The 26,269-nt window shown below is 41.7% G+C and overlaps 1 protein-coding gene across 2 annotated transcripts in view; it reads right to left on the reverse strand.

Annotated features, from left to right (window-relative positions):
- Positions 1 to 26,269, reverse strand: part of PREP (prolyl endopeptidase) — a 134,005-nt gene that overhangs the window by 46,827 nt on the left and 60,909 nt on the right. For both annotated transcript variants that reach the window (XM_003897963.4, XM_021937646.2), the window contains exons 8-10: positions 17,035 to 17,226; positions 12,561 to 12,758; positions 7,052 to 7,155 (exon numbers count right to left, since the gene is read on the reverse strand). In XM_003897963.4, the coding sequence (XP_003898012.4) occupies positions 7,052 to 7,155; positions 12,561 to 12,758; positions 17,035 to 17,226 (494 nt within the window). The remainder of the gene's footprint in view (positions 1 to 7,051; positions 7,156 to 12,560; positions 12,759 to 17,034; positions 17,227 to 26,269) is intronic.

Raw genomic sequence — 26,269 nt, forward strand, 5'->3', positions numbered from 1 at the left:
GCCTCTCCCCCTCCAAAGGAACGCAGCTCCTCACCAGCAACGGAACAAAGCTGGATGGAGAATGACTTTGATGAGTTGAGAGAAGAAGGCTTCAGACGATCAAACTTCTCCGAGCTAAAGGAGGAAGTTTGAACCCACTGCAAAGAAGCTAAAAACCTTGAAAAAAGATTAGACGAATGACCAACTAGAATAACCAGTGTAGAGAAGTCCTAAAATGATGTGATGGAGCTGAAAAGCATGGCACGAGAACAAGAACAAACGCACAAGCTTCAGTAGCCAATTTGATCACCTAGGAGAACGGGTATCAGTGATTGAATATCAAATGAATGAAAGGAAGCGAGAAGAGAAGTTCAGAGAAAAAAGGTACAAAGAAACGAATAAAACCTCCAAGAAACACGGGACTATGTGAAAAGACAAAATCTACGTCTGACTGGTCTACCTGAAGGTGATGGGGGGGAATGGAACCAAGTTAGAAAACACTCTGCAGGATATTATCCAGGAGAACTTCCCCAACCTAGCAAGGCAGGCCAACATTCAAATTCAGGAAATACAGAGAATGCCACAAAGACACTCCTCAAGAAGAGCAACTCCAAGACACATAACTATCAGATTCACCAAAGTTGAAATGAAGGAAAAAATTTTGGGGGCAGCCAGAGAGAAAGGTCGGGTTACCCACAAAGGGAAGCCCATCAGACTAACAGCAGATCTCTCGGCAGAAACTCTCTGAGCCAGAAGAGAGTGGGGGCCAACAGTCAACATTCTAAAAGAAAAGAATTTTCAACTCAGAATGTCATATCCAGCCAAACTAAGTTTCATAAGTGAAAGAGAAATAAAATCCTTTACAGACAAGCAAATGCTGACAGATTTTGTCACCACCAAGCCTGCCCTACAAGAGCTCCTGAATGAAGCACTAAACATGGAAAGGAACATGGAAAGGAACAACCAGTACCAGCCACTGCAAAGACACGCCAAATGTAAAGACCATTGATGCTAGGAAGAAACTGCATCAACTAATGAGCAAAATGACCAGCTAACATCATGATGACAGGATCAAATTCACACATAACAGTATTAACCTTAAATGTAAATAGGCTAAATGCTCCAATTAAACGACAAAGACTGGCAAACTGGATAAACAGTCAAGACCCATCAGTGTGCCGTATTCAGGAGACCCTTCTCACATGCAGAGACACACATAGGCTCAAAATAAAGGGATGGAGGAAGATCTACCAAGAAAATGGAAAGCAGAAAAAGGCAGGGGTTGCAATCCTAGTCTCTGATAAGACAGACTTTAAACCATCAAAGATCAAAAGAGACAAAGAAGGCCATTACATAATGGTAAAGGGATCAATTCAACAAGAAGAGCTAACTGTCCTAAATATACATGCACCCAACACAGGAGCACCCAGATTCATAAAGCAAGTCCTTACAGACTTACAAACAGACTCAGACTCCCACACAATAATAATGGGAGACTTTAACACCCCACTGTCAACATTAGACAGATCGATGAGACAGAAGGTTAACAAGGATATCCAGGAATTGAACTCAGCTCTGCACCAAGCGGACCTAATAGACATCTACAGAACTCCCCACCCCAAATCAACAGAATATACATTCTTCTCAGCACCACATTGCACGTATTCCAAAGTTGACCACATAGTTGGAAGTAAAGCACTCCTCAGCAAATGTAAAAGAACAAAAATTATAACAAACTGTCTCTCAGACCACAGTGCAATCATACTAAAACTCAGGACTAAGAAACTCAATCAAAACCACTCAACTACATGGAAACTGAACAACCTGCTCCTGAATGACTCGTGGGTACATAACAAAAGGAAGAAATAAAGATGTTCTTTGAAACCAATGAGAACAAAGACACAACGTACCAGAATCTTTGGGACACATTTAAAGCAGTGTGAAGACGGAAATTTATAGCACTAAATGCCCACAAGAGAAAGCAGGAAAGATCTAAAATTGACACCCTAACATCACAATTGAAAGAACTAGAGAAGCAAGAGCAAACACATTCAAAAGCTAGCAGAAGGCAAGAAATAACTAAGATCAGAGCAGAACTGAAGGAGATAGAGACACAAAAACCCTTCAAAAAATTCAATGAATCCAGAGCTGATTTTTTGAGAACAAAATTGATACACGGCTAGCAATAGTAATACAGAAGAAGAGAGAGAAGAATTAAATAGATGCAATAAAAAATGATAAAGGGGATATCACTACTGATCCCACAGAAATACAAACTAACATCAGAGAATAGTATAGTATAAATACCTTTATGCGAATAAACCAGAAAATCTAGACGAAATGGATAAATTCCTGGACACATACATCCTCCCAAGACTAAACCAGGAATAACTTGAATCCCTGAATAGACCAATAACAGGCTCTGAAATTGAGGCAATAATTAATAGCCTACCAACCAAAAAAAGTCCAGGACCAGACAGACTCACAGATGAATTCTACCAGAGGTACAAGGAGGAGCTGGTACCATTCCTTCTGAAACTATTCGAAACAATAGAGAAAGAGGGAATCCTCCCTAACTCATTTTGTGAGGTCAGCATCATCCTGATACCAAAGCCTGGCAGAGACACAACAAAAAAAGAGAATTTTAGACCAATATCCCTGATGAACATCGATGCAAAAATCATCAATAAAATACTGGCAAACCGAATCTAGCAGCACATCAAAAAGTTTATTCACCATGATCAAGTGGGCTTCATCCCTGGGATGCAAGGCTGGTTCAACATAGGCAAATCAATAAATGTAATCCAGCATATAAACAGAACCAAAGACAAAAACCACACGATTATCTCAATAGATGCAGAAAAGGCCTTTGACAAAATTCAACAGCCCTTCATGCTAAAAACTCTCAATAAATTCGGTATTGATGGGATGTATCTCAAAATAATAAGAGCTATTTATGACAAACCCACAGCCAATATCATAGTGAATGGGCAAAAACTGGAAGCATTCCCTTTGAAAACTGGCACAAGACAGGGATGCCCTCTCTCTCCACTCCTATTCAACATAGTGTTGGAAGTTCTGGCCAGCGCAGTCAGGCAGGAGAAAGAAAGAAAGGGTATTCAATGAGGAAAAGAGGAAGTCAAATTTTGTCCCTGTTTGCAGATGACATGATTGTATATTTAGAAAACCCCATCGTCTCAGCACAAAACCTCCTTAAGCTGATAAGCAACTTCACCAAAGTCTCAGGATGCAAAATCAATGTGCAAAAATCACAAGCATTCTTATACACCAATAACAGACAAACAGAGAGCCAAATCATGAGTGAACTCCCATTCACAATTGCTTCAAAGAGAATAAAATACCTAGGAATCCAACTTACAGGGGATGTGAAGGACCTCTTCAAGGAGAACTACAAACCACTGCTCAATGAAATAAAAGAGGACACAAACAAATGGAAGAACATTCCATGCTCATGGATTGGAAGAATCAATATCGTCAAAATGGCCATACTGCCCAAGGTAATTTATAGATTCAATGCCATCCCCATCAAGCTACCAATGACTTTCTTCACAGAATTGGAAAAAACTACTTTAAAGTTCATATGGAACTAAAAAAGAGCTCGCATTGCTAAGACAATCCTAAGTCAAAAGAACAAAGCTGGAGGCATGATGCTACCTGACTTCAAACTATACTACAAGGCTACAGTAACTGAAACAGCATGGTACTGGTACCAAAACAGAGATATAGACCAATGGAACAGAACAGAGCCCTCAGAAATAATACCAAACATCTACAGCCATCTGATCTTTGACAAATCTGACAAAAAGAAGAAATGGGGAAAAGATTCCCTATTTAATAAATGGTGCTGGGAAAACTGGCTAGCCATATGTAGAAAGCTGAAACTGGATCCCTTCCTTACACCTTACACAAAAATTAATTCAAGATGGATTAAAGACTTAAATGTTAGAGCTAAAACTATAAAAACCCTAGAAGAAAACCTAGGCAACACCATTCAGGACACAGGCATGGGCAAGGACTTCATGTCTAAAACACCAAAAGCAATGGCAACAAAAGCCAAAATTGACAAATGGAATCTAATTAAACTAAAGAGCTTCTGCACAGCAAAAGGAACTACCATCGGAGTGAAACTACAGAATGGGAGAAAATTTTTGCCATCTACTCATCTGACAAAAGGGCTAATATCCAGAATCTACAAAGAACTCAAATTTACAAGAAAAAAACAATCCCATCAAAAAGTAGGCAAAGGATATGAACAGATGCTTCTCAAAAGAAGACATTTATGCAGCCAAGAGACACATGAAAAAATGCTCATCATCACTCGCCATCAGAGAAATGCAAATCAAAACCACAATGAGATACCATCTCACACCAGTTAGAATGGCAATCATTAAAAAATCAGGAAACAACAGGTGCTGGAGAGGATGTAGAGAAACAGGAACACTTACACTCTTGGTGAGACTGTAAACTAGTTCAACCATTGTGGAAGACAGTGTGGCGATTCCTCAGGGATCTAGAACTAGAAATACCATTTGATTCAGCCATCCCATTACGGGGTATATACCCAAAGGATTATAAATCATGCTGCTATAAAGACACATGCACATGTATATTTACTGCAGCACTATTCACAATAGCAAAGACTTGGAACCAACCCAAATGTCCATCAATGATAGGCTGGATTAACAAAATGTGGCACATATACACCATGGAATACTATGCAGCCATAAAAAAGGATGAGTTCATGTCCTTTGTAGGGATGTGGATGAAGCTGGAAACCATCATTCTCAGCAAACTATCGCAAGGACAAAAAACCAAACACTGCATGTTCTCACTCATAGGTGCGAATTGAACAATGAGAACACTTGCACACAGGAAGGGGAACATCACACACCGGGGCCTCTTGTGGGGTAGAGAGAGGGGGGACGGATAGCATTAGGAGATATACCTAATGTAAATGATGAGTTAATGGATGCAGCACACCAACATGGCACATGTATACATATGTAACAAACCTGCACGTTGTGCACATGTACTTTAGAACTTAACCTATTAAAAAAAAAAAAAAGAGGTATTTCCCTGGAAGAAGCATCCTCCCTGGCAGCTGTCATTATTATAGGGATCCTTCCCTTCCCCACATTCCAAAGGCAGTTATACACTTGGGTATTAAATGTTTGTGGGAAGTGGAAAAAACAAGAAAACCGTGTCTTGTTTTACACAGAGCTGAGCCCCCTCATAGGCATGAGAAGATCAGGATCTCTCTTGGGCAACCCTACCCCATCCTACCTAGGGCAGCTGAGGCTGTGCTCTTGAGAGCAGAGGAGAGAACACTTGCTGGGTGCTGCCTGGGTGTCCCTGGCATTCCTGTTAGGAGAGGCACACCTATCCTCGCTGGGGATACCCAAGCAAGGACCAGAACTAGGCCTTGAAAAGACCAAATGTCATAGCTGATAGGGACACATTTTCTACAAATTAGAGAAAAGAAAAAAGAGCAAAGAATGCCAGACCAAAAGTGAACTGATGTTAAAAGATTGATATAGGATGAGGGTGAATTTATGAACCATGAAAATACCAGAGAGGGGCTACAGGCCCCTACAGGATCTCGCCCCAGGCAATGGCTCACTGTGAAAACAAAACTAAGAAGAAGCCAAATAAACAGGAAACTACAAGTCTGTTATATTTAGTTCTAATGTTGATTGAAAAAAATAGATTATATTCTACTGCCAGTTCTTTAATATATCTTCTCTGTTAATAATCCCACAGGAATCCTATAAAACAGATACTATCAATCTCTACAGTTGAAAAAACTGGCAGAAAGGTTAAATGACTTGCCCCAGGTAGATCTGTCTGTCTGACAGAGCTTCTTGACCCTGTATGTCTTCTTGGCCCTGTTTGTCTATCAAGAATGTTGTGCTTTTAAATGCTATTTACATAGATGAAGATTCTGAAAACTCTTTCTTCAAGGGCAAATATTAAGTATTTTAAGCCTTCTGGACCACAGAATTTCTGCTGCAACCACTCTAAGTGCTAAAGCAACCACAGGCAGTATGTAAACAAACGGGCATGTGTTTTCCAATAAAACAGAAGGCCAGTGTGCCAAATGCTGATATAGAACAGGGGCTGACAAATCATAGTTCTACACCAAATCCAGCCCACCACCTGTTTTTGTAAACAAAGCTTTATTCATGATCTACATGTAGCCTATCATCTAGCGCATTTCTAGCCAACTGAAGGGTAATTCACCAAGCTATAATAATGCCCTAGTTTCACAGAAACATGGTGGGGAACATCCAGAGCTCTTTGTTCTAATCTTTCTTCACAAATAATGTTCTGATTCCTAATCTGTGACCTGTGTGGTCCAGCCCTCCAGGTGGGAGGGCCTTGATAAACACCTGGTGCCCTACTGGTGACCTCTCATTGCAAAGGAACAGAGACATTCTTCATCATCATCAATCAACCAGTGATTCAGTTTCTGGAAGACTCAGTACCCTTGGGGAGCTGAAAAAACAAAAAAGGAGATTCTTAACCTGAAAAGATGGTGGCCAAAGACGAAGCTTGTGGTGATATGACAATTAATTAATTTATGCATTCAAATGTTTTATTGTCTACTCTGTGCCATGCAGAAATGCACATGAACTTCAGACTAAAAACACTGACTCACAGCACTTAAGTCAATACTTTACATACAGCAAATCCCCATGTTATTTACAACGCCAAAAGACCTGAGCTAGAACACAACCCATAATCAAGCAAGCAGACCGACACAGACAGAAATGTTGCAATAGGAGCCCCAGTACAAAGAACTCCAGCTTCCTGTCCAAGAGTAGCAGCCATAGGAGCAGAACCTGCAGGCTAGGGGAGGGCAGGGACTACGCCAGCTCACTGCTGAATCCTGAGTGCCTGGCTCAATGACCGTCAACAGTGGGGGCTCCAAAATACTTGTCTGTATTACCATGAATTGCCTCCACCGCTTCTGATAAGCTGCAGTGTGAATGGCCCAGCCTGAAAGTCAGACTTCCTAACTCTCACATTAATGAGATCTTATTCTCCATACCTGGACTGTCTGGTAATCAGAAGCATCAATTCCTTTTACGGTCACCTCTCGGAAAACCCTTGGCTCCAGTTCCTCTTTGGTAAGATCACAGTGATAAATGATACCTAAAAAGTAAAATAAGGCTTGGTTTAGTCTACGGGACTCACCAGATGCAAAGGGGGCAAGGATCACAAACTACAACCAAATGCCAGTAATAGCAAGAGAGGACTATTTGTCAGGGACTTGGTTAATCCCCACCACAGTCGAAGGCTCACTGCATACAAGTGCTTAGAACAGAATCTGGCATGAGGGGTGCTATGTAAGTGTTCATCCTCATCATCACCATCTCATGCAGCCTTCTTTTTTACACCACTAGTAAGTATATACATTTTAGAAGATTCTAATGCATTCTGTGAATATGAGAAAAGGTGAGAAACCTAATTGTGGAAATTTAACTGGTCTTCCCCAAGCTGGGTCACTTAGGAATGCAGGTAAAAAAAAAAATGGTCGACTTCATCTAGCGCCATTTGACCTGGGAGGTCACTGACAAAAAACTCAAGTGATTTGCCCAGGGTCAAGAGCCAGTCAGGGGTCTCTTGATAAAAACACTCTGGGGCTCCTGCTACCTGACACCTACCTCTCTGTGGACACTCATGTGGACAGCAATCATGGACCAAAGATGATCAGTAGGTACTACAAAATTGCTTTTCCAATTTGGATGATCCCAGTAATTGTGCACAACACAAAATGACTACTATACATACTAAGAATTCCAGCTTACGAAACACTAATTAAACATTTCCCGAATTTAATGCTACTACTTTTTTTTTTTTTGAGACGGAGTCTGGCTCTGTCGCCCAGGCTGGAGTGCAGTGGCCGGATCTCAGCTCACTGCAAGCTCCGCCTCCCAGGTTCACACCATTCTCCTGCCTCAGCCTACCGAGTAGCTGGGACTACAGGCCCCCGCCACCTCGCCCGGCTAGTTTTTTGTATTTTTTTAGTAGAGATGGGGTTTCACCGTGTTAGCCAGGATGGTCTCGATCTCCTGACCTCGTGATCCACCTGTCTCGGCCTCCCAAAGTGCTGGGATTACAGGCTTGAGCCACCGCGCCCGGCCAATGCTACTACTTTCTAACATTTAAGAACGAAATCAAAGAAATAATAAGACAAGTCATTAATGTTTGAAAACAATGACACTGCTGTGGTTTATAAAACAGAACTAGTCATCCACAGAGTGGCTGGTGTGGAAATAGCACCTCCCCACATAATACTTTAAACATATGCTGTCAAGTCTATGAAAAATCGATTTAGTGATCCCATCAGTACTTGCTGGAAAACCAAAAACCAAACAGTACTCCCACAGGGCACATTTAAATGGAATAATCATTATTAAAATGTCAGTCCTTTCTTCTCGACTCCTCTGTGTATGCACTTCACTAACAGCTGGGAAACAATATGCTGCCCCCGACTGGAAAGGAGTAATACATTCAGATCGGTGAGCAGCACAGCCGCCAATCCTTATGAATGTTGTCTCAATTCTCATGATTACAGACAAACTGTTTTAAGGTGACCATAACAGGGTATACGATTAACGCTGACAGTAAGATGTATAACCTGACTCAAGTATTGACTTTCTTAGTTTAAGTTACGCTTGGATATTTGTTAGAATATACCTTTATATATTCTTCCAGTTGCATTCTGTGAGCATGCATTCTAATTTACCAGATATACTGAACACTGTACTTGCCTAAATCAATGTAATCTTGAGGGTAAAAGGCTATCTCTTGTGGTATGTTTTAATTTTTAAGAGCTTCTTGATCAGTACCTGGTGCCCCCCACAAACACAAAAAGCATGTAAATTTTAGAAAAAAAGGACAAATAAACAACAACAACAACAACAAAGACAGAGTGCAGACCAAGCATGTGCCATTTGAGCACCTGCCTCACCGTGGCATCACCATGACCTGTAGTACAGCAAATGACAACGGCCTAGGGAGCCAAAATTCCCAGCTCTGCAAGTTGCTAGCTCAGTGACCTGAGACAAGGCTCCCAAGTACTAGAATGCAAGTTCTGTAGTGAAAGACAATGAGTAGGAAATAGACTCTAAATGCCTGTTTATCTAGAAAGGTTGAGACATCAAATCTAACCACAGAATGAAATAAATATGTAACAGGGGCTGGTTACTGTTCACGGAAAGAGTTTCAAATGCCTGACCTCCCTATTCTTCTGTCCTGTGCACCAGAAGTGGTGCCCTGAAGGAGGCTGTGTTAAACCTGGAGGTATTGGCACTTAACATATTTTATCGATACTTTCTATTTACAGATCCATCTAGGTTAGCCCCTTGCATATTCACAGCATAATGTGAATCCCTATAATCTAATGATGCTTTGTGTCCCATCTGATTTGGCTCACAGAGGATAAGAACAAGGAAGGTGGGGTTTGAAGAAAACATCCTAGAATCATAAACCAGAGTTGGTCAGGTGATCGCTAGGAAATAAATTTCAAAGTTTAAGTCTGAAAAAAGAGAACTGAACTATGGAAGTCCCTTAAGGCCAGAGGAGGTATCTGGACTTGAGAAGGAGGCAGGGAGATCAGCTGGTATGTTCCCAGTGTAATCTGAAATAAATGTAAGGAGAAGCAGGAGTAGTCAGGAGAAAGAGACAGCTCTAGGAGAAGCCATCAAAACAAGAATCAGGGGATCCGAAAAGTCACGTATGTAAAAAGGCGGCACACTTTGTAACCCACAGAAATTTTGTTTTAACTGATTTTAGGTTGGGTTTTAACATTATTAAAAGAACAACAACAACAAAAAAACAAGTCTCAAAAAGTTTAGACTTTCACTGATAATCCCTGAAAGGCTTTTCTATGATTTGTCACCCCTGACTCCCAGAGCCATGCATATGGGACTGCTCTACAAGATTATTACAATACGCAGGTCTGGAGCTCACCCTAGGCAACTCTCCAAGGTTCCACAAGTACAGAGTTCACAGGTTCAACCACTAAGTGGTTTGAACCACAGGGAATAAGTGCACTGTGCTCTAAGCTGCTACGGGTGCCTGTTTTCTTCCAAATGGGACTCAAGGTGCCAAAGTAAGTCATAAGTGGCTTGGGCTCAAGATGTGTTTTCACCATGTACCTCCAAGGAAAACAAAGTCAGCTGGTGTGCACCTGCCAGAGGTACCAAATGTCTGCAGCAGGAAGCTGGAGCTGCAGTTATTTGTGACCCTGGGGCTTTCCATATAATTGAGTGCCTCTGCTCTTTACTGTAGTAGTGAACAGCTAGCCTTCAGACACCAGTGCAAGACTACTTGTGAGCTGATGTGTATATACACACACTGACAATCCACGCTTTCATGAGATCTAATCTAATTATCTGATGGCTGTTTTTGCATTTGGTCTCACAAGATCTGAGTGTGGAAGCCCCTTTCTCTGGTTTTAGAAATCAAATTGCATTCGGGAGAGAAAAGAGAAAAATGGAGGCAAAACTAGTAAAACGAGACAGACAAAGCTTGGTCAGAAAATTAAAGCTTGGTCAGAAAATGCCTGGCAGTACAGAACGAGGAACACACTTCTCTTTTCAAATTTCACAGCCACAGTCATGGATAATATTTCATTGCTTGGCACAGAACCCAACATTTTACACTTGGACAATAAGCCCTTTCTTCCCCAGGTAATGATGAGCTTGTTCCTGACATAAATGGTCACATGCGGTCACTGAAGGAGGTTTACAGGCCTTTGGGAACTCCAGCTTTTATTAAGAGCAGGTGAGTCACCCTTACTGCCCTCCTCATTGTCCTTTATCCATTTAAACTGTTTAAGATACAAAATTTTCCAAAGTAAAACTTCTGTACCCAGTGTAAATTTGAGGAAATAAACTGTGGGTACTGCAGCAGTGGGTTAAGAATGGCTATCTAGAAGAAATGATTTTCCTCATCTGTCCACTGGCTGCTGCTATACTCCAGGTTCTAGGGGGAAGAGGGAATGGGGGAGGTGCAGGACACCCTGAAGTCGAATTCTTGAACGGTCACTTCCTGGCTTCTGGCCCTTGCACGGTTTCCACATTCTTGTGGGTGCTTTTCCTAGTTTCTCTTGATCCACTGCAAGGTGCTTGGGAAAGTAAAGCCTGCTAGGTTTTCAAGGTATACTATCAGACCTATTTACAGAACATTATTCTTTTGGTTTTAATAACCCTGACAGAAACCTGCCACCACAATAAGATTCCTTATGGATTGCCTGCTCTGTGACTCAGAGGCTCAAAATAAAAGTGCCGAGACATCACTGTCAACTGGCCAAATCCCAAGAGGCGGTCGGGGCCACTTGAGCACCTGCCTTGCTCTCCCCTAAGACTGCTTTTTTTGTCTAATGACCAAACGACTGCAAAACTGAGTGGGACAAAAAGCATTTCGGAGGAGTTCAACATATGTGCATAAGGAAAGTGCAGACTTTTTTTCAGCCAGATTGCTTTTAGGACAGGGTCTGCCTGGTCAACTGCAAACTGCCAACTGAGCCAGACTCCTGGGACAAACCACAGTGTGTGTATGGCCATGATGCTACAGAAACAGTGCAGACGGATGGAATGGAGGAAAAAAACAAAACAAAGCAAACTGAAGGTGACCAATTTTTTTTTTTTTAAGTTAAAAAGAGAGCTATGTTTACTTTGGGGAAAATTAACTCACACCATAAAATGTAAAACCACAACTTACAAGTGTTTCCCTTACCTACTAGAACCAAATAACACACATTTTTTCATGATGTAAGACTATACTTTTAGAATTACATTTTATTTTGGTTTAACAACAGCAGAATTGATTCTCAGCTTATTCCAGAGAACATTTTTTTGTCAGATGTAGCTAAATATTTTACATTTTTATATCTGCACTGTGTTCTTGTGCATATAGACCAAAGACTGAATCAAACGTTGTATTCATTGGGACTAATTTTTTTTTTTTTTTTTTGAGATGGAGTCTCGCTCTGTTGACAGGCTGGAGTGCAGTGGTGCAATCTTAGCTCACTGCAACCTTTGCCTCCCGGGTTCAAGCGATTCTCCTGCCTCGGCCTCCTGAGCAGCTGGGACTACAGGCACATGCCACCACGCCAGGCTAATTTTTGTATTTTTAGAAGAGACTGGGTTTCACCATGTGAAACCACCCTGGGTTTGCCCAGGATGGTCTCGATCTCTTGACCTTGCGATCCACCCGCCTCGGCCTCCCAAAGTGCTAGGATTATAGGAGTGAGCCACTATGCCTGGCCCATTGGTACTAATTTTTAATCAACCTAGAACGTTAGCTGTTCCTGGCTCCAGAAGAACAGAGACTTGGAATATAAGACTAATGAGAGTGCCATTTTAAGCATTTACCTTTCCCTTTGTTCTGGGCATCTGTTCTAGCATTTTATTCCCAGTAAGTAATTTTGGCTATAATACAGCATATGTGATTTTCAATAACATAGCATTATACTTCCATTTCCCCCAAAGAAACCCAAACACCAGTCTGATTTTTAAAGTGAACAGTAACAGTGAAAAAACACTTACCTGGAGATAAAAAGGAAGTAAACTGATAGAAGATTTCAGTGTCCTTCTTCTGACCACTGTACCCCACGATGCTGCCGACCTCAAGCGGGAAGGTCTTAAGGAGAGCACCAGTAGTCAGGTCGTGGAGCTGTAGAATGTTCTTGACATCATGGAGGTAGCATAAGACCAAGAAGTTGGACCTGACACAAGCTACCCATTCTGAAAGGATAAGAAGGAGAAAACACCTAATGCAATTTTAAAAATTAATGAAAACATATTTAATTGAGCAACAGTTCCAGAGCTACACATAGGACTATATGTAGCAATGAGACTTGCAACGTCACTTTTACTTTTTTTTTTTTTTTCGGAGACAGGGTCTTGCTCTGTTGCCCAGGCTGGAGTGCAGTAGTGCAATCTCAGCTCACTGCAACCTCTACCTCCCAGGTTCAAGGGATTTTTCTGCCTCAGCCTCCCAAGTGGCTGGGATTACAGATGTGTGCCACCACGCCTGGCTAATTTTCATATTTTTAGTAGACAGGGTTTCACTATCTAGTCCAAACTGGTCTTGAACTCCTGGCCTCAAGAGATCTGCCCGTCTCGACCTCCCAAAGTGTTGAGATTACAGGCGTTTACAGGCGTGAGCCACCGTGCCCAGCCTGATAATTGGTTTTAATTATTCATCTAGTTTTCAACACATTCCTTTAATAAATGACTATTTTATTTCCTCGGCCAAGGGCTTTTGATGACCTAGATAATGTCTGGAATAGTAACCCTGCCTTCCTATTTTGTGCCCATTATCATGCTATAGGAGCTATAAGGAGGAAAACAATAAAAGCCAAATCATGGTTCATGTCTGACAGGATTATTAGATAAAAATGTAATAAGCCCTTGTTATCCACCAGATTCCCTGCAAAGTGCTAGAGAGACAAGTAGTAAGAGGTCGATTCTGCTCGTGAGACAAAATCATATAAAAATGCAAGTAATAAACCATAAACAAGGGTAAGTGACTGGTTGGTTGAGGATCCAAAACGAATGACAGCCCTAAAGCAAGGGTTGAATTGAGTCTCAAGTACAGGAGTGTGGAGATGGAGGGGAAATGGGGGCTAGCAGGAAAAGCACAGCATCCTATGGGATGAGGTGCAGGAAGATAGGCGACTCCTGGCACGAAGGCCAGAGCCAGGAATGGGGAAAGGAACAGAAAGGACAGAAAGCAGACTGGTAAAAAGAACAAATGAGAAATCTGTTTTCAAGAGGAAGAGCTGTTCAGGTTAAGGCAGATGGAGATGCTGGTGGTGGCCTGATAGGCCATCCAGTGAGCCAGGTAGAGGGGAGTTTAGTTACCTGTGACTGTGGAGCCACTGTTTGAACACAAGGGCAACACAAAGATGGCATTAATCAAGGATGCATGTGTCTGACAGCTGAATGCAGAACAATGGAAGTCTACGGAGCGGAGAAGAGTAAGAGCACTATTGCAACAAGCCGGGGAGAACACCACATCAAGCGGGGGATCAAGTCTGGGCAGGAAAGAAAATAAATGAAAGGTACTTCCCAAGAAGAACAGCCAGGGCTTGATGCCTGCAGGGATATGAAGAGTAAGGTAAAGAGTTCTCCTCAACTCCCAGGGCTGCAACTTGCAGTGACAGAGTTCAGTGACAGAGCTGGGAGAGTAGGAGTGAGAGGTGATGAGGAAAGGAGAAAACGAAGGGCAAGCACAGAGGTCTGCCTGAGGTAGGGCCAGGTCCCCCAGAGGGAGAGACACCGCAGCAAGTGGAAGCGAGAACAGGGCTACAGGTGACAGGCCACATGTGCTGAACAGACAAGCCTTTCTTGGGTTTCATGTGGTAGGGTGGGGTTCTTGACGCTGCTTATTTTGATAACCCAAGAAACTAGCAGTTCACGTTTTTAGGATGCTAGAATTTATCCACATGAAAAACAAGATGTTGGCCAGAGGGAACTCTGAGGGTCACCAGGGGCCTTGATCTTGGGCTGCTGAGATTACTACGGCAAGCTTTTTTTCCTCAAGTGAGAACATAAAGAAGAACTCATACAACCAAAAGTAATTTGCTCATTCTCCAATGCACTTTTTAAAAAAACCTCAGTCAGGCAACATATTTCATGTGGCTTAATGTTTTAAAGAGACAAAAGTATGGGGGGAAAATGAAGTAAATTATAGCCGTCAAAGAATAATCAATCTGTGTTAACTATGAGTACATCAGAATTATAAAACAGACAAAAGTGAGTAACAAAAGGACAAGGTGATTTGTAGACTGTCATTAATAAAAGCTCTGACTTTACAGCTGTACTTTATGACTCATTTCTAGGTCTTTTTTCTCAATAGGGCGCTCCGTGCTAATGATATATGGCACATTCAAATTCAACCATGCTTCTCTTTAAACTGATGAGTTCTAGTGAACACTGAAGGTTTCCCCTTTCCAGTCTGAAAATCTTATAACTTTTCAGAAGGAAGGTTATACAAACACATCACCCCCCTCAACAAAATCTCCTAGCATTAACCTGCATTGCATTACATCTATAAGATGGAATGTCACCTTAAGGCATAGTTAAAACCCCTCTTTTGACTTTAAATGGCAGAAATTCAGATGCCTTGGGAAATAGTTACAACATCCATGATGGTGTCCTATACAAGAATCACTGTTTAATCCTGACCTGTGCCTGAAAAACTCCTTGAGCACCTACACGAAGACTTATGCCACCTAAGTCTCATTGGGATGCACCAACGCATGCATGAGGTCTGTGCATGAAGAATAGAATGCTGAACCTGGCACGTAGGAAGCCCTCACTAACTGCTGGCTATAACTACCCTTAGGGGGACATTCCTGCCTTGGTTTGGACAGAAGCCATCAGGCTATCAAAGTGACCATGAAACAGATTCACTACACAAAGATATTGAAATAAATGGTCAAAAATCTGTTTTGTGTCTTGTGGATCCCTCATCCAAATATAAATAAGGGTCAGAATGTGAACAGAGGGTTTTGAGGAGACAGGTGATAAGATTTCCTCTTGCTCTTGCCTGTAAGTCCCCCGCCCTATGGGAGGGTGACAAGATTATCACCTTCTACTGACCCCAGCCTAACACAGACAGGGTACTGGTGCCTGATCCAGACCTGCAAGTTATAGGGACTGTGCCTGGAAATCCAAAAGGCAGGACAATGGCCAACGACTTGAGAGGAAGAGCCTGGAATGGGTTGCTGTCTCAGGGTTACAGACATGAATTTCGAGCAGGCATGCGGTTGTCTTGGGTCCTGTCCAACAGAACTGCCTACAGGGGTATGGAGATCTAAGTACAAAAGGGTTGAGGGGTGCAGTCAGGTGCCCAGGGGCTGAACAGACTCAAGAAAACACCCAGGAGTGCTTTCTCCAGGGTCAAGGAACCTGCAGAAACAAGGGACCAGCAGGAAGTGCCCACAGCAACCTGTGATCCCGAGAGAAGCAGCTGGAATCAGCTGCTCCCCTGCCACCCCCAAGCAATGCTAGGTTTAAATACCTGCCAGGCACAGAAAGCACACCACCTTGAGCAAGAGAGAAATAGTTCCTTATTGATCAAGGACCTGAACGTGGATCTGCCTGACTCCAAGACCTGTGCTTTAATTCACTGAAAAACACATTTTAGGACTGCTTTATCTCAGACAGGGCCACTCTGTAGATCTCAAGGGGGACTTTTTTCCCTCATTATATACCACATATATCTGCATTTTTAAATGGTCCTATTTTATCCTCATTCAACCCAGCAGCAGAAGTTCACCACCACCAAGTAAACTTCCTTGGCCTAATGGTACTGAACTCTTCTTTTGTGTAAAAAACTGTCCCCAAATTAATGAGTTTTATTCTAGTCAAAATCAACTTTCATGCAACAAATAATTTATCAAGCAGCATATCATTTTTGGAAAAATCACAGAGAATGAATAAAAGGGAACTGAAAGGCTCTCTGTGAAACACGACTGATAGGGAAGTGACGTTCTCAAGAGGTTAACATAGTTCACTGCACAAAGCAGCAACTGCCATGGGTTTCAATTCGATCTGACAATAGTCTATTCCCTTTTCTAATAAGAGGGCTCTAAATCCACACTAAGATCAACAACAGGGATACTGCCAATAGCCAAAGGTTACTCAAAGGCTTAAAGCTAAGGATTCTAAATCTAAATAGTTTTAAATATTAAATGTTTGTGATTATTACCAGACATTAAGTATACAAAGACAACTGACCTATTTTTTTAAAAAGCAGTACCTTCGAAGTCTGAAATCCTACCTCTACAATTTTTATGAAGACCCTGCATTTCTACATGATATAGTACTAAGCTACAAAGATATGACACAATGAAAACTTGGATGAACTATTTAGACACTTCATTCCTGATGACTACAGGTTGAAGGTTTTTTATCTTGTAACAGGTCACTAGAGAATGAGAGATGCACTAACTTGTTGACCTTCTCATCAAAAATAAGAGCACAATTTTCAAGTAACATGTGTTCTCACCTAAGACATCTTTCTCATGCTCAGGAACAAGCACTTTCCACTTAGACTCTTCAGGATCCCTGAAGTCAATGTTGATCACGCGATAGTTGGGAGAATGGCGATTCGTCTTGAACGTGAACACCGTCCCCTCATTGGTCACGTAGTCATATTCTCCTTCAAAGTTGTCGATCAGTTTTACCCACTTTAGGATTCCTGGCAAGAGACCAAGCATTATCATCTCTCTAATGTTTAAAAATGGTGTTACTTTGTGTGTAGGGAGGGGAGGGTGGATCTTTCTTACCCCTAAAACATAAAGCAGAGATATTTGGGAGATCTAGGGCATGAAAAGGAGCAAGGACCAGTTGTACGCGAATTGAAAAATGCTAAGGAGCCCTTGAAACACTCGGCAAGGTGGGCAGAATGAAGGACCTCTCTTCCCAGCCCATCACCCCCACAAAATCTGGTAAATCCTCTTCCACCTGAGCCAGCCTCAAATCTGGGTACTTCTCTCCACCTCTCCTGCCATCACACCATTCCAAGTCATCGTTGTCTCCCTCCCAAGTCTTTGTGTTCCACAGCAGTGGCTCCCAACCAGACACTTTCACCCCCAGGGAACATCTGAAAATGTCTGGAGACATTTTTGGCTGTCACAACTTGAGGGTGGGGCTACCACTGGCACCTAAAGGGTAGAGACCAGAGATGCTGCTAAACATGCTACAATTCACAGGACAGCCCTATAACAAAGTAGCAGCCAGCTAAAAAGGTCAATAGTGCCAAGTCTGAGAATTCTTGGTCTATAACATTAGCTTCCTGCCTGGTCTTCCCACTGTCACTCTTGATTTTCTCAGTATGGCAGCCATCACAATATCTCAATCTTCTAAACTGGTCCATATTAGTGCCCTTAGAAATTTTCAATGATTTCTCCATTATACTTGAAATAAAATAAAAATTCCTTCCCACGGTCTTGCATGCTACAGTCCTTTCCCACTTAGCCAACTTCAGATGGTTCTAACACTTGCTTCACTTCCTGTCCTTTACTGGCATTGGCCTTTATTAGATGCCACTTTTAACTGGCACCCAGTTTGTTTCTTCACAGCACTTCTCTCAAGATATATTTATCTATTTATTTTTGTTTGTTAAAAGATGAGGTCTCTCGGTTGGGCATGATGGCTCATGACTGTAATCACAGCACTTTGGGAGGCCAGGGAAGGCGGATCACTTGAGGTCAGGAGTTCGAGACCAGCCTGGCCACATGGTGAAACCCTGTCTCTATTAAAAATACAAAATTAGCTGGGTGCGGTGGCACATGCCTGTAATCCCAGCTTACTTGGGAGGCTGAAGCACGGAACTGCTTGAACCCAGAAGGCAGAGGTTGCAATGGGCTGAGACTACACCACTTCACTCCAGCCTAAGCAGAGTGAGACTCTGTCTCAACAACAACAACAAGAACAAGAAGAGATGAGGTCTCTCCACGTTGCCCAGGCTTGAACACAGTGGCTATTCACAGGCATAATCATAGTTCACTGCAACCTCCAACTCCCGGGCTCCCAAGATCCTCCTTGCCTCAGCATCCCGAGTAGCCAGGACTACACGTACACAACCTAGTGCCCAGCTCTTTCTCAAGATACAATTATGTATTTATTTGCTTATTGTTTGTCTTTTCATTCACTGTTTCATACTTGGCACAAAACTGAGTGGCAGGTAACTTGAAACATAGAAAATAAAATTTTCTTTGGCATAAAAGGGACATTTTCCAGACTTTAATACTAAGAACTAGAGATGATCATCACTAAAGAAAATTTTCAGTACGTCCATATCATCATCATTTAAATAGCTCCCTAAACGCCACTTTAAATATTTAAAGTTGAAACCACAAAATCCCTTGGAAAAACATCTGTTTTACCATGTGTTTGACACAGATGATGTTCAGAGAACATTTCAAAAGTTCCATAAACAAAAAAGTTCTATGACTTCTAAACTACTAAAAGGCAATGCCAGATCTTAGCTATTCTCCAATTATCTACTTTTAATTTCACAGTGAAATTGCTACACTAATTTGGGTAGTTCATTTACATTCCTTGAATCTCTCAAGGCAATTTTACATTCATTATCTCATTCATCTCTGCAGCATATCTTCATATAATTTGTTATTGAATTAAACTTAACAGGGAAATAAATTCCTCCACAGAAAGAGTTCTGTGGTCATATGTTTGGATTAAAACCCCAGTTCTAACACTATTTAGTTGGGTGACCTCGAGCAATCTCTTTATTCCTTGCTAAGCCTCAGTTTCTTAACTGTAAACTAGCAATAATAGGTAAATATAAAAATACTATAGGGCCAGGCGCAGTGGCTCACGCCTGTAATCCCATCACTTTGGGAGGTCAAAGCAGGAGGATCACAAGGTCAGGAGATTAAGACCATCCTGGCTAATACGGTGAAACCCCATCTTTACTAAAAAATACAAAGAAAATTAGCCAGGTGTGGCCGGCACCTGTATTCCCAGCTACTCAGGAGGCTGAGGCAGGAAAATATAAGTGAACCTGGGAGGCCAGAGCTTGCAGTGAGCCGAGATTGCACCACTGTACTCCAGCCTGGGTGACAGAGTGAGACTCTGTCTCAAAAAAAAAAAAAAAAAAAAAAAAAATTCTAAAAGTAACTATTAGTACCTTCCCCACAATAAAAACTCAAATTTAAAATAAGTGATTGGAGGCTGGCTATGGTGGCTCACACCTGTAACCCCAGCACTTTGGGAGGCCAAGGCAGGCAGATCTCTTGAGGCCAGGAGTTTGAGACCAGCTTGGACAACACAGCAAAACCCTGTCTCTACTAAAAACACAAAAAAATTAGCCAGGCATGGTGGCATACACCTGTAATCCAAGCGACTTGAGAGGCTGAGGCAAGAGAATTGCTTGAATCCAGGAGGTGGAGGCTGCAGTGAGCGAGATCATGCACCACTACATGCCAAGCACAAAACGAGCAAGACCCATCTCAAGAGAAAATACATAGCCGGTGGCCAGTGAGCCTCACTCAGTCCAAGCTACTTTCGGAGGCTGAGGCAGGAAGAGTCGGGTGGGAGGCCCGGAGCTTGCAGTGAGCTTCGAGATCTGGCCCACTGCATGCCAGCCTGGGCGACAGAGCAAGACCCCATCTCAAGAAAATATACATAAAATATTCCCATATGTTATTGAAAAGAATGTGTATTCTGAAGTTGTTGGGTGTGATATGGTAAACATGCCTATTAGGTTGTTAATCAGATTGTTCAAATCTTCTATATATTTACTGATTTCTTTTAGCCATTCTGTCACATAAAAGGTATATTAAAAAATGTTCATCTAGGCCTGTGAATTTGTTTTTGCTCATATTTCTATTAATTTTTGCTCCCTGTATTTTGTAATCATGATGTTAGATACACAAAGAAGTATCACATCTAAATAAAACTGAATTGAACCTTTTATGAAGTATTATCTCTAGTGATGCTTTCTGCTTTAAAGTCTACTTTCATATTAAAATAGCTACAGCATTCTCATGGTAGTATCTTAGACCAGTTATTAATCACTTTCTCATTAGCTACGTGATGCCTTCAAACAGGCATTTTCCCCAGCTTTTCTAGTTGTCTTCTGCAAAATGGTTTGTCTCAATCTGTAGTTTATCATTTTTGGAAAGAGTCTGCTCTTTCTGTGCCTATAAACTTCTGTGTCTATAAACTCAATGTCCACCTTGTGATGGGCTGTATTCTAGGTAGTTCCTTTATATATCTACATTCTATTTCACTAATTATCTCTTTGGCTGTGTCTAATCTCTTCCTTAGCCTAATAAATGAATGTTTAATGTTAATAATCTTTTTTAAAATTTCTTTTTTCTTTTTTAAAAATTTCTAGAAGTTCTACTTAGTCATTTTTCAAATCTGGCTGGTCATTTTTTACAGTATCTTATTTATTGCTCATCCTTTCAAGCTTCTTGTTTATTTTTTAAAAGGAGCATCACACTGTTTAAGTATATTTAATATATTCATTTTTCACTAGGCATCTGATAATTTGACCAGCAGCCAGTATTTCTGCTGGCTCTAATTTCTCATGCTGGTGAATTTCTTCATCTGATTTATGACCTTTTTTTACTGTGAACTGCTGATTTTCCTTGAAACATTATCTGTGGAAATTCTTGGAGGCCTGGGTTGAAGTAGCACTCTTTCAGAGATATGCGTTTCCTTTCTTGCCTCTTGGGATGCAACCAACCTGACAGCAATATAATTAAATTCTTGGCATGAGGATTTTGGATCTCACTGGGACAACCAAGTCAACCTGCACTCATGTGATGGCCTTTCTCGTGTTTTAGGAGAATTCACACCCTGTCTTCCCTTACCCCTTCTAGTGCCTAGGTAAAGACACGCAGGTTTCCTTACTGTTCACTCCCGATCCCCAGCCTCTCCACTGGCAAATTTATTTTTATCAGTCATCCTTATATTGACAGTATGTCTCAGCAGACTCCCAATTATGCTTTATTTCCTATCCCCCTTTCCCTCTTTCCCCAGCAGAAACATTCAGGGACAATCCAGCTCATATTCCAGCACTCCTGCTTTCATTTCATCTTTGGTCTTTATGGTTTCCCTTCTTTCATGCCAACTTAGCAATATATTTGGAAAGATACTTTATATTTTACATTTCAGTTGTTTCAACTGGGAGTCATTCAGAGTATATAAACTGCCAAACTCCCAGAAACAGACATCTTACAACTAATTTTCAACTAATTTGAAAAAATGTTCATAAACTCTGCATCTGAGTTGCAATTAGCTTTTTTTATCCAGTGATAAACTACTAACCTCAAAAGACTACTCAGCAGATGATCCACTCAAAGGCAATTCATCTTGGTCTACATAAAACAATGCTTTAAAAAAAAATCCCCATTCCTTAAAAGAAAAACAATTTAAGAAAAATATTAGCTGGTAATACAAAATTTGAAGAGAATAAGAAAATGTACATTTGCTTATAATAAGAACAATGAAACAATTTTCTGGAATATGACATTTGTAGACATGAAATCTTGGCTCAGTGAAATGTCAGATTCCTTAAATGTTCCCCCAACAATAAAGCATCTCCTGATGTGAAACCTTTATTTCACAGAGTAACCACCTTATGGTTGCTACCTGACAAGGTCCTGGAGCCAGCGATATTTGTTATGACCCCTCCCTACCCAAAGTCACTAAAGTATGCACCAACGGCAAAGCACAGTAGAAATTTCCTTCAGTCCTGCTTTCTAATTAGATAAGCCTGAAGATGTGGCACAAATGAAAATCATTCAAGCTCCAGGAGGGAGGTTCCAAGACGGCCAAATAGGAACAGCTCTAGTCTACAGCTCCCAGCGTGAGCGACACAGAAGACGGTTGATTATTGCATTTCCAACTGAGATACTGGGTTCATCTCACTGGGGCTTGTCGGACAGTGGGTGCAGCCAACGGAGCATGAGCCAAAGCAGGGCAGGGCATCGACTCACCCGGGAAGCACAAGGGATCGGGGAACTCCCTTTCCTAGCCAGGGGAAGCCGTGAAAGATGGTACCTGGAAATTCGGGACACTCCCACCCTAATACTGTACCTTTCCAACAGACTTAGCAAACAACACACCAGGAGATTATATCCCACGCCTGGCTCAGTGGGTCCCATGCGCACGGAGCCTCGCTTGCTGCTAGCACAGCAGTCTGAGATCAAACTACAAGGTGGCAGTGAGGCTGGGGGAGGGGCGCCCGCCATGGCTGAGGCTTGAGGAGGTAGACAAAGTGGCTGGGAAATTCAAACTGGGTGGAGCCCACCACAGCTCAAGGAGGCCTAACTGCCTCTGTAGACTCCACCTCTCGGGGCAGGGCATAGCAGAACAAAAGGCAGCAGAAACTTCTGCAGACTTAAATGTCCCTGTCTGACAGCTTTGAATAGAGTAGTGGTTCTCCCAGCACAGAGTTTGAGATCTGAGAACGGACAGACTGCCTCCTACAGTGGGTCCCTGACCCCCGAGTAGCCTAACTGGGAGGCATCTCCCATTAGGGGCCGACTGACACCTCATACAACCGGGTGCCCCTCTGAGGCAAAGATTCCAGAGGAAGGATCAGGCAGTGACATTTGCCATTCTGCAATATTTGCTGTTCTGCAGCCTCTGCTGGTGATACCCAGGCAAACAGGGTCTGGAGTGGACCTCTAGAAAGCTCCAACAGTTTGCAGCAGAGGTCCTGACTGTTAGAAGGAAAACTCACAAACAGAAAGGACATCCATACCAAAACCCCATCTGTACGTCACCATGATCAAAGGCCAAAGGTAGATAAAGACACAAAGATGGGGAGAAACCACAGCAGAAAAGCTGTAAATTCTAAAAATCAGAGTGCCTCTCTCCTCCAAAGGAATGTAGCTCCTCACCAGCAATGGAACAAAGCTGGATGGAGAATGACTTTGATGAGTTGAGAGAAGAAGGCTTCAGACGAAAGGTAACAACAAACTTTTCTGAGCTAAAGGAGGATGTTTGAAACCATCGCAAAGAAGTGAAAAACCTTGAAAAAGATTAGATGAATGGCTAACTAGAATAAACAGTGTAGAGAAGACCTTAAATGAACTGATGGAGCTGAAAAACCCATGGCAAGAGAACTACATGATGCATGCACAAGCTTATGTAGCCAATTCGATCAAGTGGAAGAAAGGGTATCACTGACTGAAGATCAAATGAATGAAATGAAATGAAAAGAGAAGTTCAGAGAAAAAAGAGTAAAAGGAAATGAACAAAGCCTCCAAGAAATATGGGACTATGTGAAAAGACCAAATCTACGTCTGATTGGCGTACCTGAAAGTGATGGGGAAAATGGAACCAAATTAGAAAACACTCTTCAGGATATTATCCAGGAGAACTTCCCCAACCTAGCAAGGCAGGCCAACATTGAAATTCAGGAAATACAGAGAACGCCACAAAGATACTCCTTGAGAAGAGTAACTCCAAGACACATAATTGTCAGATTCACCAAAGTTGAAATGAACGAAAAAATTTTGGAGGCAGCCAGAGAGAAAGCTCGGGTTACCCACAAAGGGAAGCCCATCAGACCAACAGTAGATCTCTCGGCAGAAACTCTACAAGCCAGAAGAGAGTGGGGGCCAATAGTCAACATTCTAAAAGAAAAGAATTTTCAACCCAGAATGTCATATCCAGCCGAACTAAGTCTAACAAGTGAAGGAGAAATAAAATCCTTTACAGACAAACAAATGCTGAGAGATTTTGTCACCAACAGGCCTGCCTTACAAGAGCTCCTGAAGGAAGCACTAAACATGGAAAGGAATATCCGGTACCAGCCACTGCAAAAAACATGCCAAATTGTAAAGACCATCTATGCTAGGAAGAAACTGCATCAACTAATGAGCAAAATGACCAGCTAACATCATGATGACAGGATCAAATTCACACATAATAGTATTAATCATAAATGTAAATGGCTATATGCTCCAATTAAAAGACACAGACTGGCAAATTGGATAAAGAGTCAACATAAATCAGTGTGCTGTATTCAGGAGACCCATCTCACATGCAGAGATGAAATAGGCTCAAAATAAAGGGATGGAGGAAGATATACCAAGCAAATGGAAAGCAGAAAAAGGCAGGCGTTGCAATCCTAGTCTCTGATAAGACAGACTTTAAACCATCAAAGATCAGAAGAGACAAAGAAGGCCATTACATAATGGTAAAGGGATCAATTCAACAAGAAGAGCTAACTGTCCTAAATATACATGCACCCAACACAGGAGCACCCAGGTTCATAAAGCAAGTCCTTAGAGACTTACAAAGAGACTCAGACTCCCACACAATAATGGGAGACTTTAACACCCCACTGTCAACATTAGACAGATCGATGAGACAGAAGTTTAACAAGGATATCCAGGAATTGCTGCACCAAGTGGACCTAATAGACATCTACAGAACTCTCCACCCAAAGTCAACAGAATATACATTCTTCTCAGCACCACATCGCATGTATTCTAAAACTGACCACATAGTTGGAAGTAAAGCGCTCCTCAGCAAATGTAAAAGAACAGAAATGATAAAAAAACAACAACAACAACAACAAAAAACCATCTCTCAGACCACAGTGCAATCAAACTAGAACTCAGGATTAAGAAACTCACTCAAAACCACTCAACTACATGGAAACGGAACAACCTGTTCCTGAATGACTCCTGGGTACATAATAAAATGAAGGAAGAAATAAAGATGTTTTTTGAAACCAATGAGAACAAAGACACAACATACCAGAATCTCTGGGACACATTTAAAGTAGTGTGTAGAGGGAAATCTGTAGCACTAAATGCCCACAAGAGAAAGCAGGAAAGATCAAAATTGACACCCTAACATCACAATTAAAAGAGCTAGAGAAGCAAGAGCAAACACATTCAAAAGCTAGCAGAAGGCAAGAAATAACTAAGATCAGAGCAGAACTGAAGGAGATAGAGACACAAAAAACCCTTCAAAAAAATCAATGAATCCAGGAGCTGGTTTTTTGAAAAGATCAACAAAATAGATAGACCACTTGCAAGCCTAACAAAGAAGAAAAGAGAGAAGAATCAAATAGACGCAATAAAAAATGATAAAGGGGACATCACCACCAATCCCACAGATATACAAACTACCATCAGAAAATACTATAAACACATCTACGCAAATAAACTAGAAAATCTAGAAGAAAGGGATACATTCCTGGACACATACACCCTCCGAAGCCTAAACCAGGAAGAAGTTGAATCCCTGAATAGACCAGTAACGGGCTCTGAAATTGAGGCAATAATTAATAGTCTACCAACCAAAACAAGTCCAGGACCAGATGGATTCACAGCCAAATACTACCAGAGGTACAAGGAGGAGCTGGTACCATTCCTTCTGAAACTATTCCAATCAATGGAAAAAGAGGGAATCCTCCATAACTCATTTTATAAGGCCAGCATCATCCTCATACCAAAGCCTGGCAGAGACACAACAAAAAAAGAGAATTTTAGACCAATATCCCTGATGAACATCGATGCAAAAATCCTCAATAAAATACTGGCAAACCGAATCCAGCAGCACATCAAAAAGCTTATCCACCATGATCAAGTGGGCTTCATCCCTGGGATGCAAGGCTAATTCAACATATGCAAATCAATAAAGATAATCCATCATATAAACAGAACCAAAGACACGAACCACATGATTATCTCAATAGATGCAGAAAAGGCCTTTGACAAAATTCAACAGCTCTTCATGCT

This window comes from Papio anubis, chromosome 6 (assembly GCF_008728515.1).
Source record: "Papio anubis isolate 15944 chromosome 6, Panubis1.0, whole genome shotgun sequence".
Lineage (NCBI taxonomy): Eukaryota > Metazoa > Chordata > Mammalia > Primates > Cercopithecidae > Papio > Papio anubis.